The 24,858-nt window shown below is 41.7% G+C and overlaps 2 protein-coding genes and 1 non-coding gene across 4 annotated transcripts; 2 read left to right on the top strand and 1 right to left on the bottom strand.

The window, feature by feature from the left end:
* On the top strand, positions 1-3,504 carry LOC106708398 (histone lysine acetyltransferase CREBBP). Of its 2 annotated transcripts, XM_014499892.2 has the most exons (3): positions 1-1,699; positions 2,320-2,444; positions 3,270-3,376. In XM_014499892.2, the coding sequence occupies exons 1-3, from the start codon at positions 97-99 to the stop codon at positions 3,294-3,296; spliced, it is 1,755 nt and encodes a 584-aa protein (XP_014355378.2). In that variant the 5' UTR covers positions 1-96; the 3' UTR covers positions 3,297-3,376. The 2 variants fall into 2 exon arrangements, with proteins under 2 accessions (XP_014355378.2, XP_014355377.2); XM_014499891.2 differs by lacking the exon at positions 2,320-2,444 and having other exon boundaries at positions 66-1,699; positions 3,270-3,504.
* Positions 3,505-6,712: 3,208 nt separating this feature from the next.
* On the top strand, positions 6,713-24,619 carry LOC106708384 (thyroid adenoma-associated protein homolog). Its single transcript, XM_045681105.1, has 27 exons — positions 6,713-6,972; positions 7,295-7,466; positions 7,717-7,950; positions 8,143-8,401; positions 8,793-8,974; positions 9,564-9,784; positions 10,031-10,215; positions 10,706-10,896; positions 11,274-11,463; positions 11,736-11,891; positions 12,360-12,574; positions 14,574-14,688; positions 14,910-15,055; positions 15,129-15,293; positions 18,084-18,248; positions 18,323-18,583; positions 18,664-18,805; positions 19,738-19,980; positions 20,079-20,276; positions 20,361-20,486; positions 20,869-20,972; positions 21,501-21,585; positions 22,154-22,329; positions 22,717-23,495; positions 23,879-24,013; positions 24,080-24,195; positions 24,302-24,619. The coding sequence occupies exons 1-27, from the start codon at positions 6,867-6,869 to the stop codon at positions 24,617-24,619; spliced, it is 5,385 nt and encodes a 1,794-aa protein (XP_045537061.1). The 5' UTR covers positions 6,713-6,866.
* Trnat-agu lies at positions 21,997-22,070 on the bottom strand. The gene has a single exon. It is a non-coding gene; the product is annotated as a tRNA-Thr (tRNA).
* Positions 24,620-24,858: the final 239 nt, after the last annotated feature.

The following is a 24,858-nucleotide window of genomic DNA, read 5'->3' on the forward strand; positions in this document are numbered from 1 at the left end:
CATTTAGCAAGACGCGCGCTCGGAGGGCCGGCGGCACCGTTAGGCCACTCTTATAAATGTGGAGCCTCCGCCGGCCCGGTTAGTCCGCCGTCCGCAATGAGATTATACGCACTGATACTGGTCCTGGCCGCGAGCCGCACTGGCGCCCTCCCGCTCAAATCGGAGCCCACGCACGAGGCCGAGATCGCGCAAGTGGTACAGCTCGAGGACGCCGATGCTGATAAATTACGCAACGTCCCCGATGTCATTCCCGTCGCGATCGTAGAAGATACAATCTCGCCGGTTAAGATAGACGAAAACTCTAATGATTACATCCCCAGTGACGATAACCCCAGTCCGATCATTAAACGCTTGGAGATCGATTTGAGTAACCCAGGACTACCGCAACGGCAGCAACACGAGACGCAGAATCCCGAATCTTACATCGAAAGAGACTCGTTCATCGCCGACATTAAGCAAAAGCTTTTGGACACTGAAAATGTTTTCAAGAAGAGCGTTTCGAATGTCAATGAAGGTTTCCAGAACTGGGTATCAAACAGCGCACATCTTAAGACGATCCAAAGTGACATCAAAGATATGCAAAGTAAATTCCTAACTCAGCTCGATAACCTCCAACGGTCGGTTCAAAGCTACCTCAATCCGCAGAGTGCCAAGGCGGTCATTGTGGACCCCGAAACCGCCGCTAACCTAAAGAAAGTCGAGAGCCACCTAAAAGTCCTAAAAAATAACTTTGAGGTCGGCGTTCAAACACTCTCTGAAGGTGTTAAAGTTTTGGAAGCTAAGGCAGATGGGGACGCTGGAGCCGCCGAGAATCCCACCGGAACTGGCGCGACGAACCCCAACCCTCCCGCCGAGCAATCTTCTACCAACCCCCTCGGTCAGGTATTCGAATTTTTCTCAAATACAATGGGACAAGCGATTACTCAAATGCAGAATACATTCAATGCTTTCACCAATCCCTCAAACCAAAACGGCGGGAGCAATACGGGCAGTCAGCCATCGTGGAACCCACTTCCAGGATTATTTAACCAGCAAAGTTCAACGGCCGCCCCGGCGGGCACGCAGGCCGACGAGGCAACCACTCGCCCGCCGTCCGTCTGGGACAACTTCCAGCTGCAGATGAGTCAATTTTTTGGAAGTGAATCAAACCCGTTCAATCAGGCTAATCAATTCATTCAAAACTTAATAAACCAGGTGAGGCCTTCGGCCGCCACACCAGCCGATACCAATACAAAGCCTGAGAACGATCCGGTGGAGCAGAACAGCGCGCCCGTCCCATCAAAACCCATCTCGTCACCCCCGGCGCAAGTGCAACCTGCAGTCGCGGCCCAGCCCCAGCCCGAGCCTATTCAGCCACAAGCCCCGGAGCCCGCGAAAGAGAGTCAGGCGACGCCCCAACCCGGCCCCATAAGACAAATGATACAGAACAATCCTATTGTGAAGGGAGTCGTACAGAGAATACAGAGCATCTCCAATCCGGAGAAGCCTAGAGAAAAGCCTGAGGTAGAATCTGAGCCTGCCAAGCCTGAGAAAGCTTTAGAATCTGCAAAGCCTGAGGACGCTATTAAGGAGGAGACAATCCCAGAAGCCATTAAGGAGGAGGCAGTCTCGGAGGTCGTTAAGGAGGAGGCACTTCCGGAGATTATTAAGGTGGAGGCAATCCCCGCTACAAAAGGACACGGCGGCGACGGTAACTCTGGTAAGTTAACCAAATTTCTTAACAACACATTCATGGGTCTCTCAACTCTACATCTATCATAAGTTTTAATAATATTTTTTATTATTTAATTCATAACACAGTTGATATTTTATTTCAATTTATTGTTTTGCTTTAATTTAATACTACTTTTAGACATTAATTAAGATCATTTTGAGCGAATTGCGCGCTAAAATTACTACACCAAGTGTCAGATAGCTGTAGTGAGGGGACGTAAGCGTTAATATTTTTGTAAGTCTAGTGATGCGCCGATACACTGGCACAGTGTTGATTTTCTGTCTAACACTACAAAATATCATATTAATCTAACAAACAAATATTGTTTTTATAATTTATCTCCCATCAAAAATTCTCCCAAAAGTAAATAATTAAAGATTGACTTGCATGTAATTCATTTCATCGGTCATTTTGACATTTTCATAAAAATTGTACAAGAAGAAAATTCTACAAAATTATTTATTAAATAATTATAATTATATATTATCCTCTTACAATTCTAAAAAAAAGCATGGTTTTCAGTATATTCTTTCACTTTTACTAATTCTATTTATCTTCCAGCTCAAATAACAGTAAACTTTATGCATGTATCTTGGCTTGCGTAGTCGCGGCGTGGACCACTTTCACCACATCACTTATAGGTACGATAGGGGCTCTCATCAATGGCACAACGGCGACAGTTTCCACGGCTGTCAATAGCGCCATCAACACAGTAGGCACAAATCTACAGGTATTCTCGTGACAGCTCCCAATCCTATCGTCTGTGATTGACAATATGGTGAACTGTCGTCACTACCATGCCGTGCTAACTTGAACTTTTTTTTAATATTGTATAAAATTTGTGGTGTTGGTATATACAAATAAGAGGAAATAATTAGTTATTCACTAATTATTTCCTTGTATTTGAAGATAATGAATAAATGGACAATTCATATGTTTGAAAAGGTCAACATATTAATTAAAAATTGTTTGAAATATATAATCTGAAAGATGAGACATATTTGACCACAGATTAAATAAAAAAAACATTCAAAATTAAATAATGATGGAGTTGTTAACATAAATATTCAATATGCAAATATGTAAACACTCTCTGATACTTGATGTAAATGTGGCCCGTTGATATTGTAACGGAAAACCCGAGTCTGCAGATTTCCGTTACAAGTTCGATGATTTGTTTTCTTTAACTAAATAAATTGTCCTCCTTCGTGCTAACTTCTATCCTCACTTAATTTTAACATTCTTTATTAACTACCTCAAACGAACTTCAATGTATTAAATTATTAATTTTATCCGTTCTCGACGATCTCAACATATTTAGGACCAGTTTTAGGTATATTTTAAGCATAATTTTTAGATATATTCAGATAATACCTATATATTACACTATATAAATAAAGTTATAGTGTACAAATATTCTACTTCCGTAAAGAAAAAAAACTCTATGTGTTTAATTTATTTTGTCACTTGTTATGAATTTCAATCCGGTACCTCCATCCTTTCAGCTTTCTATCAATATTTGACTTCTTTTAATGAAAATTTTGTGCTGTTTCAGGGGTTAATAACGTCAGTGACGGGATAGCCGTCAAAAAAATAACCCTCGAGGAAAAGATTGAGGAAATCCCGCACAAATGTCAGATGGAGAAGAAAGAAGAACTTGCCAGTGACAAGGAGGAAAAGGAAACCGCTCTACTGCCCGATAAGACTGAATAGGTCCATAGTGTAATAGTATAAAAAATAGTAAATTATTATTGAAGTTATAATTAAATACATTGAATTGTAAGAAATAAAGAAACAAAAATTTTACAATGTAGTTTTATATTCCGCTGCACCAGTTGCTAACAATCTACTTTATGCTGTATTCATCCCAATTCAAACTAAACCTCCTAAATCTGTTTATCCCATACCTAGCCTATGTGAACATAGAATTGAAACATACGAATTTTAAGATTTCATCCACTAAATAGTCTAATTTAATTTATCATTGCATGTCGTAAAGATAATTTTGCTATCGTCAGTAGTCGGGGTGGGAGCGTTCTGCTACGAGTAGTGTTGGGATTTCAACCGAGTAAAAACTCGAAATGGATAAATACCCATAATTTCCATCTTTTTGTGGAGTTTTTATCCAAAAACATGGATAAAAACTATCTGCAATTTCAAAAATATAATTTATCATAAACTTTGTTATTTCACGAATATACGAGATTGTAATAAAAGAAAAACAAAAATAAAATTATATTTAACATGCTTTATTAATCAATTTAATGATAAAAACAACTTTTGAATGCGAAATTATTATGTACCTCCTCCTCGTATGTAATATTAATGTTAAAATTTGACAAAATACTTATGCTAAAGTAATGTGATAGCAATGATAATAATAATTAGTGCACAAAAAACTATTTTTGAAACTATATTTAAAATATTAATAAGTAGTTCAAATAAAAGCATCTAATCAAAGGTGGGTATTATTTCGTTAATCGTAAATAACGAAGTTAACATTTTGCTTAACGGATTAACTTTTAAGTTAACTTGCAAAAGTGTTAACGCTTTTATTAATTTCCGTTAAACTCAACTCCCGATAATTTACTCCGTTAATCGTTACATCGAGAAATTGAGAAGCAGAAGGTTAGCGTGGTTTGGTCATGTTATGCGGAGGGATGATGTTCATATAAACAAAAAGGTAAATAGATTTAATGTGGATGGCTATAATAGTAGAGGAAGACCAAAGAAAGTATGGATGGATTGTGTAAAAGAGGATATGTGTATGAAGGGGGTAAATTCAGATATGACGGCTGATAGAGATGTATGAAGGAGTAGTACATTCTGTGCCGACCCTCCATAGGGATGCAGGGCAGGTTGATGATGATGATGAATCGTTACATTAGAAACTTGGAGACGTGCTGTCATTTTGTTAAAATAACGCGCCACGCCACGCTCGGTTCGGCGGCTGTCAGCGAGTCGAATTGTGAACAAACTAGTTGATAATGGAAATAATATGTGAAATTCGCTTGCAAGTTTGATGCATCAGAGCGTCCGAGAAAGACGTGAACAACAGGACAAAATCAAAAGAAGGATCGGAAACACTTTTCTGCATTTATACTTTTACACTTAGTCTAATAATTGAGGTACGAATACCACTAACTGACTCCAGGTTCAATTGCAATCAAAATAATCAAGTGTGAACAGATCGAATGAATGTGTTAGAGAATGTATAGTGAAACAAGTATCGTCATAATAAGTGTGAAATGGTAAATTCAATTTACAAAAATGTGTGCAATTCATGCATATTATCAAAATACATCAAGGGATCTTCTTTTCACTTGTTTTACCTATTTCTATCAGCCCCAAAAGCAGTATAATTTTGGTATGGTTAACTTTTAACAAATAACTTTAACTTGCGTTTAATTTTCACTCTCTTCAATTTAATGAAACATATTCCAATTATATTTAATGAAAGTAATTTTTGCAGCTTTTTCTGTAGTCAAGCGATGTCTTTTATTATTGTGAATGTGTGCGTGTGTACTGAAAGATCGTTCCGATGCGGCCGAAGTACATGGTGCTGAAAGTATGTGTATTGCAACTTTATTTAAATTTGTTAAAGAACAATTCCTTTCCACCAAGTGCTTACTTCGTTGACGCTTTTCCAGATAAAAGGTTTTTGCCAAAATCCTTCCTTTGCCTTATACGCAGCTAAGTCTGTCATTACTTTTATACACAAAAAACATGCCATTTCGTTAATAAAACCCATTGCTTCTAGTTCTTCGTCTTGATTTAAAAAAATGATTCTTGGCTTCATTTTTAAGAATAGTTATATTAGGTAATACTCGTATGGGGCGTATTTTAGATTTCATATCCTTGAATATCATTAACACCGTATGATATGAAGTCGTCAAAAGTTATTAATTTAAGCTTTTAATTAACAAATATTATACTAGCTTAAGATGAGCTCTTATAGTGGCACTTAGATGCTCGTGCGGTTCATACGACGATTACCTGGGCACTGCTCGGCATAGGCATAATGGGAGTGGGGGCAGGATAAGCGAAAACAAAGAAATACGTGTGTTTTGGTACAAAAAAATAAATATTAGATTCGCAAAAACAGAAATATCCACTGCTTTGGATAAATATCGGATAAAAATGGGTAAAAACGGGTTTTTATCCATTTCGGATAAAAACTCGAGTTAATATCTTTTGAGTTTTTATCATCTGCCCATCACTAGCTACGAGTGTTAACCAAGGCCTAACAAAGCCTCAGCATTAAGCAATCTATATATATAAAAGAAAGTCGTGTTAGTTACACTATTTATAACGCAAGAACGGCTGAATCGATTTGACTGAAAATTGGTGGGCGGGTAGTTTAGAACCAGGAAAAGGACATAGGATAGTTTTTACCCCGTTTTCTATTTTTTTATTCCGCGCGGACGGAGTCGCGCGTAAAAGCTAGTAAAAATTTAAATTACTAAATAAAAAAGAAGAAATAAAAGTACCGTGATAAATCAATTCATTGACGATATCGTGGGAAAATATGTTAAACAACTTATAAAACCTGGTTGCTGTATACTATCCCATAATTTAAAAAAATAGCATAACGGCGAAAAAAACTGCCTTTTGCATGCCGTAGATGTCAGTAGGATGAAGAGTGCCTATATTACGAAATTTACCACAGTATATTATAGTTATATATAGCATATACATTAAAGACTTTACATTATGTACAAAGTACTCTGTGGATTGTAGTCATCGCTGGTTATATCATATTTAAGCCCAAAAATCTTTAAAAAAATATGTATAATTTTATTATTCTTATTAAAAATCGCGATAATGACGTATGAAGGAGTTGTCAGATGACAGATGTCAACGGACTCTTGACAATGACGCCATCGCCTTAAAGGTTTTCTCCCTCATTGAGAACCTTCAGATTTTTGAATTAAAAATTTTGGCAGAATGTTGCCTGTTGCCTTTTGGGAACAATTGGACTGAATAAGACATTCGACTTCAACTTTCTTGGACTTTCGACTTTGTTGATTTCGTGATGTCAATGTCAACATGTCGTTGTCAGTCAACATTTTAGGGTTAACAAGTGTCAAAAACAAAGTCTTAACATAATATTATCAAATTATTAAAGTTAACTTAAAATATATCGTTCAAGATGAATGGATTAACATTAAGGATAAGTGGAACAAACTCCAAAAAAATGAAAGGAAATTTAGCTTTTAATCCTGTGGTTATACCACCACATTTAATAAATAAAATAGGTTATGTTTATTTTTTTAAAATAGCTTTAAATTACACGTAAACTTATATTGTGTTTTATTAATTAATATTTAAACATTTGCGAATTATAAAACAAAGTTTTTTTAGCTGCTTTTATTTTATTTCTGAGTTAATTTATATCAACAAAAGTATTAAACATAAGGCATGACATAAGGGAAACTAGTTTTTTAAAAAAATAAAGTATCGGATTTAAATCTGATAGTTTTTTACTTCAAATCCTTTAACCTTAGGAAACCCAACAAGACAAAAAATCTCTTTATTTACTAAATTTCCTAAAATATTGAAAAAGTATTTTTTTTTTAGTAGATGGACACACATTATTTGAAAAATTCAACCAGAGCAACAGTGTAGACGAACAGCTTCTCATTTTGAGAGAAAACTTAAATAATCATTGCAATGAAAAAACTTTACATTTTCTTGTTTTAATTTTCCTTCAAACTGAAATTAAGCATCCGGTCAAATGTTTTGTAGTAAGGTAAGCATATCTATATATATAAAAGAAAGACGTGTTAATTACACTACTTATAACTCAAGAACGGCTGAATCGATTTGACTGAAAATTGGTGGGCAGGTAGCTTAGAACCAGGAAAAGGACATAGGATAATTTTTACCCCGTTTTCTATTTTTTATTCCGCGCGGACGGAGTCGCGGGTAAAAGCTAGTAAAACATAATTAAAGTCTATGAATTAATTAAAAATTGTTAAGGCTTCAAATTATATCTACAGATATATAACAAAGAATGACCATCTCCAAGATCCATTTTCAAAAGCTTTAGCCGAAGAGATATCAAAACACTTCTCGGTTGACAATATTGAGTATAAAGTATACAATGACTTTATACCAAAATTAGCAAGCTGCATTGAAAACTTCCCCTCAGGTGCTCAGGCTATAAAACTGGTGGAAGCTAAACTTGCAGCATATTTGATACAATGCTTGAGCTGTTGTGTACATACACTTAGGTAAGATGTTAAATAAACTACTATTCAAAATTACTTCTCACATCATTAAACAGTAAAAAAAAAGTTTGGGCATGCTTGTGTTGATAGAAACATGTTAGTTATTTAAGAATTAAGAACTATAAATTACACATAACCTTATTCATTCTTATATAGACAAAAATAGTTCTAAAATGATTCTTGCTCTACTTACAGTTCTAAGAAGACTTTATCTCCGACAGAGAAAAATGAAATTTTTGATCTAACTCACTTAACACTAAGATTGTTGCTCCACATTGTACAGAAAATTGACAACAAAAATTGTACTGAGTTGATATCTCATTTTAATGCAATAAAATTAAATATAAAAGAGTTGCTATTTGACGATGATGTCCCAATGGACTCAAAATCAGTGTGTGGGATACTATTTTTGACTATGTATATTTTGGAAAATGGACTCAATTCATGGTGTGAGGTAAGTTTAACAGTAGTACAACAAAATCTGTTGCATGAATTTGCCATCTTGCCTGGTGCAATACCATGACCACACAGAAGACAGATTTGCAGTGGCAGCAACTCCACATCTTGTCTGATGGGTGTTTTGCTGGAGGTCTAATTTTATTCCTCATTCTCTTTCCACCCTTTACTTATAAGAAAAGTGAAAGGAGAAGTGAATTTGATGACGGAGGGAATGCATAGAACGGGAAATATAGAGAATACATTAGGAAATTTTGTACGTCCCTCGATTAGAGGTAGACAACACATCTGAAATTGTATATAAATGTGCGACGGTCGCTTTACCCATCATCTACTACTTTCTTGCCAGATTAAACATATTTTATTAGTCAATTATCAATTTCCATTAGATCCTCAATCCAAATGGCAACAACCAGGAGTTCTCAGAGCTATTGTATAATGATAGCGCACGGCTGAGCTTACACTCCGCGCTGGCCACTGTGATCTCTGCGGAAGATCTATGTACCACTACCATTAGGGACCAGCACGCGCTGTTGCTGCTCACTGATAACATCTTGGCTATTGGAGAAAAGTTAGTACATACAGAGACCTAAAATAAAAATTAAGTTATTGTTTCCTAAGGAATTGTTCTTAACTATATTTTATTGTCCTACGTCCAGTTGTAGATCTTAAGTAATGATGGTATTTACTAGTGATTTTTAATACAACCATTAGTTAATCTACGCGTATGTTCGTCTTGGCATTCTTTTTTTTAATTCCTCCGAGAGTTTGCAGTATACTAGTCATTAACCTTCATTGGTCCTTGTGAAAAGCGTCGGTGGCTCAGGGATAAAGCACTTGACTTACAATCTGCAGGTCCTGGGTTCGAATTCCGCCATGTACCAATGTGTTTTTCGATTTTCTATTTAAATATGTACATTTATCTGAAGTTCTTACGGTGAAGGAAAACATCGTGATGCAACCTGCATATTCAATGATATGTGTGAAGTCAACTTGTACTGAGCCAACATAGTTGACTATGGCATAGTCACCCCTAACTTAAAGTAGGCTTTTTTAATCTGTTTAGAGATAAATTATAACCGTACAATGGAACTGATTATGCCAAACTGTAGTAGTTGTCATTGCATATGTTATATAATTGAAAAAAAAATATATTTCAGAATGAGTTCTGACTCAACATTCACACTTGGTGTGACAAGGACATTAGTTCAAATAAGCAGGACACTATTGAAGTGTCAGTCTCAGCTTGGTCTCAGACTAGTGGACAGTCTGCTGGTGTTTGTGTGGGCACATCTGGAGCATTACATGGACAGTGTGCGACACCTCACCTCGCAGGTCTTGGGCCATATTGTCAAGTATTGTACTCATCTTAAAGATAAGGGTAAGTAAGAAATTGTAATTAGCCATTTTGATGTTCAGTCAATTACTTTTATTTTATTTCCGTCGGCTAATAATTTGCTCAGAAATATGTGAAAATTTGAAACAATGGTCAAATATGTCCCGATAAAGAATGTCTTTATGGTGGTTCAAGGGTTAAACTATGTCTAAACTGAAAGCTTTAACCTTTTTTTAAATTAAATTTTGTCTTTGTCTTTTTTTTTAAAGTGAACTATTGTTTGATAAAAAGGTGAGGAGAAAGCGTTAGACAAGTTATTGACCGCTATATTGTCACTGGACAAGAGCCGCAAGAGTTACTACGTGAGTGTGAGATGCCTGAGTGAGGAGCTGGGCGCGGGTCATGTACTGAGCAGACTTCCAGCAGCACTCCGCGACCTCCTCGCAGCTCTGGACCTGCAAACTGTACAGGCCTGTGTTAGTATTCACCTCTTATGTCTGCTGGTCTGGTCGCTACCCAGAACACAATCTAACTAATATTATAAATACGAATGTTTGGATAGATGGATAGATATTAGAAGGTATCTCCAGAACGACTGGATCTCGATGAAAATTGTTATAGATGTAGAACACAGTCTGGAAGTACACACAGGCTACTAATTAAGTTTTTTTTTATTCCCCACGGACCAAGTCGCGGGCAAAAGCTATGTTACATATAACAGAGTATATGAATGAGAGGGGAGGGCACTGCGCAGTGCGCAAATCTACTTACTAATATTATAAATTCAAAATTTTGTATGGAAGGATGTATGGATGTTAATCTAAGGTTGTATGTACTTGTATCTGGATGAAATACGAAACATAAGTAGATTACAGTCTGGAATAGAACATAAACTACTTAGTTCAGGAATGTTTAGTATATTTAATGCACCTAACAGTATAGTGTAACTTAGTACTTAATAATTAGGCGACATCAGCACTAGAGAGTCTCCTGCAGAGACATTCCCGCGAGTGCAGCAGCGCGGAGATGTACCACATCTGGGTACAGCCTGTACTGACACATCTCACACACAACCACCTACACTCCTCCGTCCTCAATATCTTCGAGAACCTCCTCCTGCAGGCTGTCAAGTTAGATCACAACATATTGGATTATCTGTAAGTACGCTGATGCTTTAAGTTAGGAACTGTGCTATTGAAATCTAAGGTTGAAAATTCAATTAAGTATTTTATAACAGGTTTTATATAAATCTTATAATGTGTAGACAAATTCTAAGTTTTCAAACAAGCAGGCGGTCATCTTAATTCGCCGAAATAGCGAAGATACTGTTGCCCATAGACATCCGCAATTGCAGATGCGTAGTCTACCTTTAATCGACAGAAGAGGGATTAACTGAAGGAAAATATTTATCCTTCCCATGTATACTCTGAATAATCCTCTTCCCTTATAAGTTAAAGATGAGAAAGAAAAGAGAACAAAATAATTCTACATATTTTAATTCTTGTCGTAGTAGATTTAATCATCTTCTTTTCAGATTACCTCATATAAAAGAACTGCCGACTTCAAATGAGAACGGTCGCGAAGATCTAAAATGTGTCTTAATGCTATTGAGTGTAGTTCGAAAATCCAATGCAGTTGGCAAAGTGATGGAAAAGGAGGGGGAATGGAAAGGTCTCATTAGATATAACGTCCTCAAAATGGCCGCTGTCAATGCTGTCGATGAGGTTAGGTTTGAATTTTATTTCACACTATAACTATATTCAATATTACCATCGCTCTCTTTCTTGTTATATAAAACAGAGATAGCAATTGTGTGTGAATACATGTGTCAATGTGTCATGACAATTGACACCTCTATGACATTTATGACAGCGAAAAAAAAATCTAATGACTGATATATTTTGTTAACAGATAAACTTTTTTAGGTTATGTAAGATGACTAGTACAGTATTTTTTTTCGTTTAACAATAATATTTGACAAAAAGTTTCCTCACAGACTCGTATCCTGACTCTATCATTAGTTGTGGAATCTCCGAAGAGTACGGAGGCGTTCAGTGTTGAAGAGTTGTACCTGGTGTTGTGGTATCTCAGGTACAACATCAACGCGCAGGCACCCAACCTTCGGCAGCTCACACTCTCCCTCATGAAAAAGGTATGACAACTGGCACACCAGCTTAGAATCGCCTTTTTGCAGTTTTTTTTTCATCTAAATAATCCTGTTAAAAGTCCATTTTTGATGTGAAACATCTATAGGCTCACTTGTAAACCGAATTGTTGGCGTGGCGACGCTTGCCGTGGCGACGGGTCGCCAAGCTATACTGAGGTATACATATATATATATATATATATATATATATATTATTTTAATAATATTTATTATTATATAAAATAATAACTCATTTATTTATTTAATTATAATATTTAATATTTTATGCACATAACTTGTACACACACGATGTTTCACATCTGTCAGGCATCCCATGACGGCTCACATTTTTATTTTTTCATCTAAATAATGTTTTTTTTTCTATATAAAGTTTTTTCCTACTAAAAATAAAACTAAGAGTAAACCTAAGACATTTTTTCTGTTTTTTTATATTTTCTTTCCTACTGGTTCCAGTTCATGAAACGTTTGGAAGATAGTTATAAAGTTCTGATAAGACAAAATGCATCTAATGTTGATAGCAATAAGAGCGATTATTACTTAACCTTCTTGGAAGACATGAGAGAATTCTGTTACAAATGTTTGGTGACTGGAGCCAATTACAGCCGGCGGTATGTGGCGCTGCAGCTGCTGGACTGGACCGAGACCACTGGATACGAGGGATATCACAGGTATCATGGTTAATTGTTCAAATAAGTCAAAATAAAAAAATCTGACTAGATTAAAAAAATAGTTTCCTCACATTCAATAGTCAAAAAAAATATCTAAACTTGTATGAGCAAATGCTATCTCGGTTGGTTCTGTCTGAATCTATATATATATTAGGTCCTTACATATGAAATTGGCGTTTTGTGTGGGAGGAACAAAAAGTCGAATATTTTTTAATATAATATATTTAATTAATCAAAGTATGAACCATTATTTTCTATGCACTTTTGCCATCTCATAGGTAGTTCATTGAACCCTTTACTAAAAAAACCAGTCGGACGGGAATCAATAAAATCTTTGAAGGCGATTTGGACTGCCCCATCGGAGTTGAATTTTTTCCCTTGCAAGAAGTTATCCAAATTTCGAAAAAAATGGTAATCTGTTGGAGCAAGGTCCGGGGAGTACGGAGGATGTCTTAGACTTTCCAATTGAAGCTCTTCTAATTTAGTAGCCGTCTGTTGCGCAGTGTGTGGTCTAGCGTTGTCGTGAAGCAGCAGTGGCGTGGAGCGATTGACCAGCCTAGGTTGTTTAGCCGCTAGCTTTTCCATCATGGTTTGCAATTGCTGACAATAGACATCAGCCGTAATAGTCTGGCCAGATTTGAGAAAACTGTAATGAACAATACCGGCACTAGTCCACCAAACGCTTACAAGTAACTTTTTTGGGGTTAATTTTCGCTTGGGGCAGGATTTGGCTGGCTGGCCAGGATCCAACCATTGCGCTGAGCGCTTCCGATTATCGTAAAGAACCCATTTTTCATCACAGGTAATGATTCGGTTTAAAATACCTTCATTATTGTGCCGGTTTAGTAATGTAACGCAACAGTCGACGCGCGTTTGCCGGTTTGCTTCAGTCAATTCGTGAGGTACCCACCTTTCAAGCTTTTTAATCTTCCCAATTTGCTTCAAGTGAATTAAAACAGTTTTATCACTAACATCGCAGCCTGCAGCTAACTCGGACGTGGTTTGCGATGGATCCGCTTCCACAATAGTCTTCAACTCTTCATTATCAACTTGAGTCTCAGGCCGTCCACGGGGCTTGTTCTGCAGATCGAAATTTCCAGAACGAAAACGTTGGAACCAAAAACGAACTGTGTTTTCTTTTGCAACACGACCGCCATACACATCATTCACCCTTCGAGTCGTTTCCGCAGCACTAGTGCCACCGTGGAACTCGTACTCGTAAATAATGCGATATTTTAAGTTTTCCATTTTGTAAAATGAGTGACGCAAACAGAAAAAAACAGAAGAAAAAAAACAAATGAATGACGGTCATCGAACCACAAATACATGAGTCTATAGCTGTACAAATTTGAATTTGGAATTCCTTACCAAAGAGGAGAAATTAGTGATTAAAGTGGCCAGTACGAAAAACGCCAATTTCATATGTAAGGACCTAATATAAAAGAAAGTCGTGTTAGTTACACTATTTATAACTCAAGAACGGCTGAATCGATTTGACTGAAAATTGGTGAGCAGGTAGCTTAGAACCAGGAAAAGGACATAGGATAATTTTTACCCCGTTTTCTATGTTTTTTATTCCGCGCTAACGGAGTCGCGGGTAAAAGCTAGTATTTATATAAAACTTACTTAAACATCGAAAATGACACAACTACAGTATAAAAAATATCTTGTAACATTTTTTGACGTTGATATGAGGGCGCAAGTGGGCTGTCATAATTTAGTTTGACTTACCAGGTCAGATGGTGTATGTCTATATACATAACAAGCCGCAATGACTTTTATAATGTTTTGTATCCACTTTTTTACTGGATTAAAAAACTTGTTAATAACTTTTGTGGAAAAAGATGATGACTACACATTTATGGTCTTATATGAATTTTTATTACCTGTTACTTTCTGGTAATTAACAAACAATCTTTGATATTTTGAACCATATACAGACATCTACAATATCTTATTTTTCTAAATCTTAAATTTTTTATTATATATATTATTGCAGAACATGGAAATCGGAATACATAGACAATTTATTGCAATGTCTAGATGATAGCTACGAGTCAAATAAGGTGTTCACATTGGAAATACTACAGACCTGTCCGCAGGACTTGTTGGAGGTGATCTACTCTCATTATTAATTGCCGTTCGAAAAATATAGGCCATTCAACTAAATCTAGCACCTCTGCAAATACTAGACAACCAGTGCTTAGTAAAAAAAGCTGAATTCTTACTTTGACATGATTTATAATACCCAGCACTTGAGTTGGCACATGGTGCAGTAGATAACTGCTAATTCTGCGTGCCAACTGAACTGCAATGTATTACAACTAAATTGCAGAGTCAGAGAATCGCTGCGGGTATGGACATGGAGTCAATCCTGCGTCAGACGTCCTCCATGAAGCCCCCGGACTGCGTCTCCGCCGCGTACAAGCTCAGGCTGTTCGTGGCTCGCTTCCCTCACATACTGCTGCAAGGATACGATACGTAAGTCTTCTTATATTACTTGTAGCTGACAATATTACAGGAGTGGGTTCAATTTTGGCTTGTATTATTGTAGTGATGTGCCGGAGTGCGTGCGGCATGCTGCACTGCGCCGCTTGCTGCACGCGCTGGCGGGCGAGGTGCGCGCCTGCGAGCGCAGCGTGGTGCGCGCCGCAAGACACGCCCACATGTACGGCGCGCTGCACTGCATGCTGCACATACTGCAGCATGTCGACACAAGGTGAGAGATGTCGGAGTGCGCTCGCTGCACGCGCTGGCGGGCGAGGTGCGCGCCTGCGAGCGCAGCGAGGTGCGCGCCGCAAGACACGCCCACATGTACGGCGCGCTGCACTGCATGCTGCACATACTGCAGCATGTCGACACAAGGTGAGAGATGTCGGAGTGCGCTCGCTGCACGCGCTGGCGGGCGAGGTGCGCGCCTGCGAGCGCAGCGTGGTGCGCGCCGCAAGACACGCCCACATGTACGGCGCGCTGCACTGCATGCTGCACATACTGCAGCATGTCGACACAAGGTGAGAGATGTCGGAGTGCGCTCGCTGCACGCGCTGGCGGGCGAGGTGCGCGCCTGCGAGCGCAGCGAGGTGCGCGCCGCAAGACACGCCCACATGTACGGCGCGCTGCACTGCATGCTGCACATACTGCAGCATGTCGACACAAGGTGAGAGATGTCGGAGTGCGCTCGCTGCACGCGCTGGCGGGCGAGGTGCGCGCCTGCGAGCGCAGCGTGGTGCGCGCCGCAAGACACGCCCACATGTACGGCGCGCTGCACTGCATGCTGCACATACTGCAGCATGTCGACACAAGGTGAGAGATGTCGGAGTGCGCTCGCTGCACGCGCTGGCGGGCGAGGTGCGCGCCTGCGAGCGCAGCGTGGTGCGCGCCGCAAGACACGCCCACATGTACGGCGCGCTGCACTGCATGCTGCACATACTGCAGCATGTCGACACAAGGTGAGAGATGTCGGAGTGCGCTCGCTGCACGCGCTGGCGGGCGAGGTGCGCGCCTGCGAGCGCAGCGAGGTGCGCGCCGCAAGACACGCCCACATGTACGGCGCGCTGCACTGCATGCTGCACATACTGCAGCATGTCGACACAAGGTGAGAGATGTCGGAGTGCGCTCGCTGCACGCGCTGGCGGGCGAGGTGCGCGCCTGCGAGCGCAGCGTGGTGCGCGCCGCAAGACACGCCCACATGTACGGCGCGCTGCACTGCATGCTGCACATACTGCAGCATGTCGACACAAGGTGAGAGATGTCGGAGTGCGCTCGCTGCACGCGCTGGCGGGCGAGGTGCGCGCCTGCGAGCGCAGCGTGGTGCGCGCCGCAAGACACGCCCACATGTACGGCGCGCTGCACTGCATGCTGCACATACTGCAGCATGTCGACACAAGGTGAGAGATGTCGGAGTGCGCTCGCTGCACGCGCTGGCGGGCGAGGTGCGCGCCTGCGAGCGCAGCGTGGTGCGCGCCGCAAGACACGCCCACATGTACGGCGCGCTGCACTGCATGCTGCACATACTGCAGCATGTCGACACAAGGTGAGAGATGTCGGAGTGCGCTCGCTGCACGCGCTGGCGGGCGAGGTGCGCGCCTGCGAGCGCAGCGTGGTGCGCGCCGCAAGACACGCCCACATGTACGGCGCGCTGCACTGCATGCTGCACATACTGCAGCATGTCGACACAAGGTGAGAGATGTCGGAGTGCGCTCGCTGCACGCGCTGGCGGGCGAGGTGCGCGCCTGCGAGCGCAGCGTGGTGCGCGCCGCAAGACACGCCCACATGTACGGCGCGCTGCACTGCATGCTGCACATACTGCAGCATGTCGACACAAGGTGAGAGATGTCGGAGTGCGCTCGCTGCACGCGCTGGCGGGCGAGGTGCGCGCCTGCGAGCGCAGCGTGGTGCGCGCCGCAAGACACGCCCACATGTACGGCGCGCTGCACTGCATGCTGCACATACTGCAGCATGTCGACACAAGGTGAGAGATGTCGGAGTGCGCTCGCTGCACGCGCTGGCGGGCGAGGTGCGCGCCTGCGAGCGCAGCGTGGTGCGCGCCGCAAGACACGCCCACATGTACGGCGCGCTGCACTGCATGCTGCACATACTGCAGCATGTCGACACAAGGTGAGAGATGTCGGAGTGCGCTCGCTGCACGCGCTGGCGGGCGAGGTGCGCGCCTGCGAGCGCAGCGTGGTGCGCGCCGCAAGACACGCCCACATGTACGGCGCGCTGCACTGCATGCTGCACATACTGCAGCATGTCGACACAAGGTGAGAGATGTCGGAGTGCGCTCGCTGCACGCGCTGGCGGGCGAGGTGCGCGCCTGCGAGCGCAGCGTGGTGCGCGCCGCAAGACACGCCCACATGTACGGCGCGCTGCACTGCATGCTGCACATACTGCAGCATGTCGACACAAGGTGAGAGATGTCGGAGTGCGCTCGCTGCACGCGCTGGCGGGCGAGGTGCGCGCCTGCGAGCGCAGCGTGGTGCGCGCCGCAAGACACGCCCACATGTACGGCGCGCTGCACTGCATGCTGCACATACTGCAGCATGTCGACACAAGGTGAGAGATGTCGGAGTGCGCTCGCTGCACGCGCTGGCGGGCGAGGTGCGCGCCTGCGAGCGCAGCGTGGTGCGCGCCGCAAGACACGCCCACATGTACGGCGCGCTGCACTGCATGCTGCACATACTGCAGCATGTCGACACAAGGTGAGAGATGTCGGAGTGCGCTCGCTGCACGCGCTGGCGGGCGAGGTGCGCGCCTGCGAGCGCAGCGTGGTGCGCGCCGCAAGACACGCCCACATGTACGGCGCGCTGCACTGCATGCTGCACATACTGCAGCATTTCGACACAAGGTGAGAGATGTGCTAAGAAACCAGCAACGTCTTCATAAACTGGTGTTCTGTCTTTCTCTGTATCTCTCCTCCTCCCTTTTTCTCTCTTTCTCTCAGCAATTTAGGACAAATGAAAATAGCTAGCCAAATAGCCATGTATGAAAGTTGAAATGTTGGTCGTAGAGCCATATCGGAGTCGCAGCAGTGGTCGGTGCTGATAGCGGAGATAGTGCAGACGTGTTTCGAGGTGAACGCGGCGGTGGCCTGCGTCGTCAACAACTCCTCGCCCGAGGGTCATCTGCCCATGGACATGACGGGACCTGTGCTCGGTGACACGGACAACTCGCAGTATGAACTTACTTACTCTACTGTACTACTCAAAGATCTTGTTATATGGTTCAGGTTTTTAATCTATGGTTCAGAAACTTGGAGTTGGATGACGGGAGGCCGGTGACCGCGCAGATGGTGCTGCTCTGCGCCTGGCGGTCCGTAAAGGAGGTGTCTCTGGTGCTGGGCTGCATAGCGTCGCGGCTGAGCATCGCGGGCGAGGAGCAGGAACATGGTACTCTGACGCAGCGTCAGGTGGTGGCCATGGGGGAGCACTTCACCAAGCTGCTGGCGGAGACCAAACACCGCGGAGCCTTCGAGCAGGCCTACGTCGGCTTCACGCATCTATTGGCCCGGTACAGAAACAATAACTGGTAGTTTTATTGAAAGACTGAGGTTTAAAAGTGTCTGACCGATGTATGGAGCACACCTGCAGGCTGTGGAGATGTCGCGGCGGGATGCTGCACGCGCTGCCGGGCGGCTGGCTGCGGGACCTGATGGCCACGCTGGCCAGCGAGGCGGGCGGGGGCTCGCTGTGCGCCACACGCCGCTCCGCAGGCCTGCCCTTCATGATACAGGTTACTTGGTACACTTGTCACCCGCCACTTCTTCAGCGGATAATTTAAAAACTAGTCTATGGATATGCTCGTGTGTATCAGCTACCTTCCCATTCAAATTCCGTGAACATGAATGGGAAGGTAGCATGGCCCAGCCGTCCCAGAACTAACACAGCTTCGAAGACAGACATAAAAAGAATTAAATGTTTGTATAGAAAATAATTTTTTATGTTACATACAGACAATTAAATTTTAATAATATGTATAGATATATATTATAGTCCGGTCGCGGAGCAGGAAGAATTTCGTACAATGACCTCTTTACCTACTGACAGAGGTTACAAACTATTTTGTATTTAGTGCGGTTTACATGAATTATTTGAAGGAGAAAGAAAAATTACCAACTTATAAAATATAGTTATTATTATTATATAAATCATTTATTTAGATTTAATAATACAAGTAATAAAAATCTAGACAAGTATCTAATAATAAAAAATCAAAAATCAGAATCCGATTCCTCTGTTTCGGAGTAACTGTTACTTTGCTCTATTGTTCAATTTCGAGAAGTGAAGAATTCATTTGCATAATATTTTAAAACCAAAAAGTAACTATCGGAAAGCCGGCAATAAAATAGATGATGTTGCCTGCACTTTCGTCTTTCAAATATTCGTTTCGATTGTTCATTTGGAACTATCCAATAATTAACCTTTTTGGTAATCCTTCTAACGGAGCCCATAAAATTTTTATTATGCAAACAAACAAACTAAAAGTTTACAATCCCTGAGGACGGCGACCTTTGTTTCTGTGCGAGCGAGACTAATTGTATTTACGCGGGAGTGACAGAGACAGGTAATGCGAGTTCAATGTACGAAATTCTTCGTGCTCCGCGACCGGACTATAGTTATTTCGCAGCTATTATTACTTGTACTCCAGTAATATGATGTTTGCAGGCGCTAGTGACAACCGAGCTGCAAGTCAGCGACAAACCTAAGTGTTTCCATGAGTGCGTGATGACGTTAATGCGGCTTTGCGATGGGCGCGGTGGAGGTGGGGGAGGGGCGGTGCTGCGCGCGCACTGCTGCAACGTGCTGCGCGCGCTCGTGCGCTGCTCCGCGCTGCAGCAGGCAGTCGCGCCGTACGTGGGGGACGCGCTGCTGCTAGCGCTCAAAGGCTTCGATGGTCCCACATGGGAGGTATACCCTCCCCCACTAGATACATATCACTTTCTTCCTTGTCGTTGTAAGTAAGAAGAAATATAACTGTGTAAATATGTGTTTATTGCAATATACAGGAGCGCAATTCGTCCACCTTGCTGCTGAGCGCGCTGGTGGTGCGCGTGTTCGGCGTGGCGCGGGGGGCGGACGCGGGGGGTGCGGGGGGCGGTGTGGGGGGTGGTGTGGGGGGTGCGGGGGGCGAGGTGCACGCACGCAACCGGATGACGGGCCGCACGTTCTTCCTGCGTTACCCGCAGCTGTACGACTTCATGCTGGTCATTTACTTTCTTATTTAAATTAATCGTATTTAACAATATTCTGTTGTTGATTAGTTGAATTACGTTATTTAATGTTTGCAGGAGAAACTAAAAGAAGTCAATGAAAGTGAGGAATGTCAACTGCTGAAGCCGTCTTTATTTCCGATCCTGCTGCTGCTGGCCAGGCTGTACCCCTCCGCGCTGGAGGGCACCGTCTCCAACCTCAAGGTGGAAGAGACAAAGATTTTTAACAGTGGTAGATCCTGCAACAACAGTATAAGCCTCCCTCGGTGCAATATCACGACCACACAGAAGACAGGCGTCAAGTGGAAGTAATTCCAAGACAGTCTGATGAGTGTGGTGCCAGAGGTCTAATTTTAATCGACATTCCTTTGCCACCTTTTTCTTCTAGGGAAATGATGGTAACAAGAAGTGGATTTAGCGAAGGAGGGGACGCATATATTCTTTCTGTACGTTCTCTTCTCCGTTGATTGAAGGTAGACGAATGTCTATGGGCAAGAATCGTTTCGCTATTTCGGCGAATTCAGATGGACGCTTGCACATTTGCCACCTAATAATATAAAGCAGTAGAATGTTGTGTGTTGTGCAGTTGTCGAGGTTCATGTCAGTGGTGTGTGAGTGCGGTCGCAGCGCAGTGCTGAAGACGCGCCAGCTCGCAGCACAAGCACTGCTGCCGCTCGTCTCACCCACCATGTAATATACATTGTATATGTTCTACATCTGTGACAAATTTCATCAAGATCCGTTGAGCCTTGAGATACCTTCTAACAAACATTCATCCATCCATCCATGTTAGATTAAAAGGAGATAATTCGTTTTTGTATATGATTTGTTGTTCTTTGTTGTTTTCCGTATGTAAACATATATCAAATTACTCAGACAAGAACGTATTGAAAATTTACATACAAATAACCTAAAAATCGTGCATCTTACATATAGAGTGACGTTTTAGACGTTCTGATCTAATCAAATAGTCTCGTAGTATCAACTACTTTCTTGAAGTGAGAGGAATCTATTCGAAACTTATTTGGGAATACAAAACATTAATTTAGTTGTTATTTAATTAACGCTAGGTTTCTAAGACCAAAATCTCCGTATAAAATATATGATTATCATTGTTTGTAAAAAATGACAAGGATTACGATATGTTTTATACAGAGATTTTGGTCTCAGAAACCTACGGTAAGTTACATTGAACTAATGCAATGTACCATATTTCAGGTACATTCCACATATAGAAGAAATATTAACTTTATTAAGCGATCAAAATATCAAAAGGAATTTCTGTCACGGTATACTTTTGCAGGTTGGTTAATATTTTCTCCATTTAAAAAAATTAAAACTAATTGTTGTTCGCGACTTCATCAATACGGAATTTAAAAAAAAGTCTAAGTTACTCCAGCATACATTACCTACTTTCTAGTAAAAGTCCCGTCAAAATCGGTCCAGTTGTTTCGGAGATTATCCGAAACAGACAAATAAAAAATTAAAAAAATTGTATTTTCATTATAAGCTTTTTTTCGGGGGGGGGGATCTTCAAAAGATACCCTGCCTTCTGGGGGAAAGACAGGGTTATGTGAGACTTGACTCACTAAAACCCCCCTCGGTGGCCATCCTCAAGTGCAACTGGTAAGAGCCCCGAGATCGCCAAAAAAACGCACCGGGACTCTCTGCACAGGTCTTCTGCACGACCTAGGGAAACATATGATCCCCTTATAGGCCCCGACGAGATTCGAACTCGTGATCTCCTGTTTACTAGACTGGCGCTTTAACCAACTAAGCCACGGCGCCTCACTCATTATAAGCTACGTAAAAACTAAGCTTACATGAATTAGGATTCATGTCACTCAACGTAAGTTACGACTACGGTTCAGGTGACAAAGCTGTTAAACAACAGACCTGACAACTTGTCAGTGGACGACACGGCGACAGCTCGGCTGCAGGACAAGATCCAGCAGAGCTGCTGGATCCTGCAGCAGGGCGCTGGACCTCAGCCCTGCTACCTCATAGCTGAAGAGTACAACAATATGATCAACCTCATTGTTTGGAAGTCAGTTAAATATTGTTTTTATTAAATTTGTTCTAAAAATCAGACTTACAGAATTTGATTAAAAAAAAGCTAGCTATATAATAGCTAGTATAGCTATCGCCCGCGACTCTGCCCGCGCAGAATTAAAAAAACTTCATAGCTTTTGTTTTCGTCTAGACTATGCTTTACCTCTATGTCAAATTTCATCAACATATATAGATTTGTTTAGGAGATACTTTGTAACAAACATCCATACATCTAAACATTCACATTTATAATATTTAAGTATGTTGTTTTTTATTTGATTTGTTTTTTTTTAAATTATTGTCGAAAATGACACTTGTCGCTTATCTAATTATTATTATGTCTAGAATTGTTTATAAGATTACTTTTTTATTCCTTTTTCAGATTCCCGTCACTTATTGATACGACTATGATTAACAAAATAACTCACTATCTAGACATTATCCTAAGTAAAAGCAAAGATCTAACAGCCGCTCTGTCCGGGAGAGATTTGTGTCTAGCGAGTGCCGCAAACTTGTCCTACGTTTTAATTAATAAATACGGACAAACTGACGAGCTTAAAAAACTTATATATAAATTCCTATTACATGATAGTTACGAAGTTACATTAACGGCTTTAAACTATCTTCTAATTTTACATAAAGATTTTGAAATCGAAAACTCGTTTCAGGAGCATTTGAATATTTTAACAAAAGATAAAAACTTATTAATCGAATTAAGTAAAGATAACAATTATTCCAAAACATTGTACAAAGTTTTAATAACAACGAAATATTTGGAATGCAAACAGAAATGTCTGAAACTGCTGTCTTTGGAGGAGAATACATACAAGTATATTATACAAGGTGACGTCAGAGAGATAGGTGATGACGTCAGTGAACTAGATGATGACGTCATAGTGCGCGAGCTGACGCGGCTCGTGGACACACAGCATGAGAACATGACTCACATCTACCTCTACAGTCTTACCACATTTCTAACTGATAAAATAAAGGAGCCACAAGTGAATGGAGACCTTATTCTCAATAGTGTAAGGACGATATTCGATTGCAGCTCATCTCGCAACAGTTTCAGCACTAGGAGTGTTGTCGCAAACTTCTTAGAGAACAATTTTAAGTCATTGATCGATTTAGAATTAATGGATTTGAGCGAAGAAGACAAATGTTAGTATTAGAAAGTCAAATAGTTTTAATTTTATAGTAAACTAGCTGTCGCCCGCGACTCCGTCCTCGCACACGTTAAAAAAAACATAACAAATAGCCTATATTCTTCCACATTATATTCTATATCTGTACTAAATTTCATCAAAATCCGTTAAGCCGTTCCGGAGATACATTCAAACATCTATACATCCATTCATCTCAACATTCGCATTTATAATATAAGTAAGACTAGCCCTGTTTATAAATACAAAGACCAGATTAATCTTTTGATATTAAATGACCACTGGTAAGCAATATAACGACAAAGATGTTGCCAGTGACTACAATTTTCTAGTCTCTTTTTAAATTCATGTTCTATACTTTAATGGCGACATGTTGTACAGTTGAGGTGGAGGCGAGCTTGTGGGCGAGTCTGGTCCTGATCCTGGAGGACGACGAGGAGGCAGTGCGGCGTGCGGGCGCGCGCACTGTGGGGGGCGTGGCCAGTGGCGCTGGGGGCGTGGCCAGTGGCGCTGGGGGCGTGGCCTGCAGCGCGGGGGGCGTGGCCTGCAGCGCGGGGGGCGTGGCGGTGTGCGCACGCGCAGGCGAGGAGCTGCGCGCGCTGGTGTCGCGGCGGGCGCACGGCGCGGCGCTGCTGTGTGTGCTGGCGCTGCTGGACTTTAACTGTGAAGTCTGCTTGCCTGACTACACGCTAGACGAGGTAATATGCCATGATATTCAAGATAACAAAACAACACATTTATTGTCATGTACTTACTTATATACTTTTCCATAAGAAAAGTTTTTTAATTCCATTAATGATGTAGGTTCGCGTGTTCGAGCAGAACGAGAAGTACAATGTGTTCTTAGAGGAGACGATGTGGTCTATAGCCTGCGGGGAGGCGTTGTGTGCGCTGGAGGGGGCGTGGCCGCAGGGGGCGTGGTCGCAGGGGGCGTGGTCAGCAGATGTGTGTGAGGTTGCAGCGCGTCTCACACAGCAGCCACACTACGCGGGGACATTCACTAAGCTCTGCGGTGTACATCTCAATGTCTTCCTACGTCTGACTGCTGGTGAATGTAGAAGTAGTGATGTTCCTAAAATTGATCTATTTGTTAAGACTTTGAGAACGCTATCTAAGGAATAAATTGATAAGTATGTATTTGTATAGTTCAATCTTGTATATATATATATATAATACAATCTATAATAGAATCAGTTTTAAATCTATGTAAATATTTAATATTATTAGCACAATATCATAAATGATCTTGGAGTAAAAATTATTTCTTTGTCTCTACTTTCTTATAGTCTTCTTACAGTCTTCACGTTGACTTGAGTCGTGCACTTGGTTGTGACATATCAATTAGTCTAGTGTTAATCTTT

The sequence above is a fragment of the Papilio machaon genome, chromosome 14, assembly GCF_912999745.1.
Source record: "Papilio machaon chromosome 14, ilPapMach1.1, whole genome shotgun sequence".
Classification (NCBI taxonomy): Eukaryota; Metazoa; Arthropoda; class Insecta; order Lepidoptera; family Papilionidae; genus Papilio; species Papilio machaon.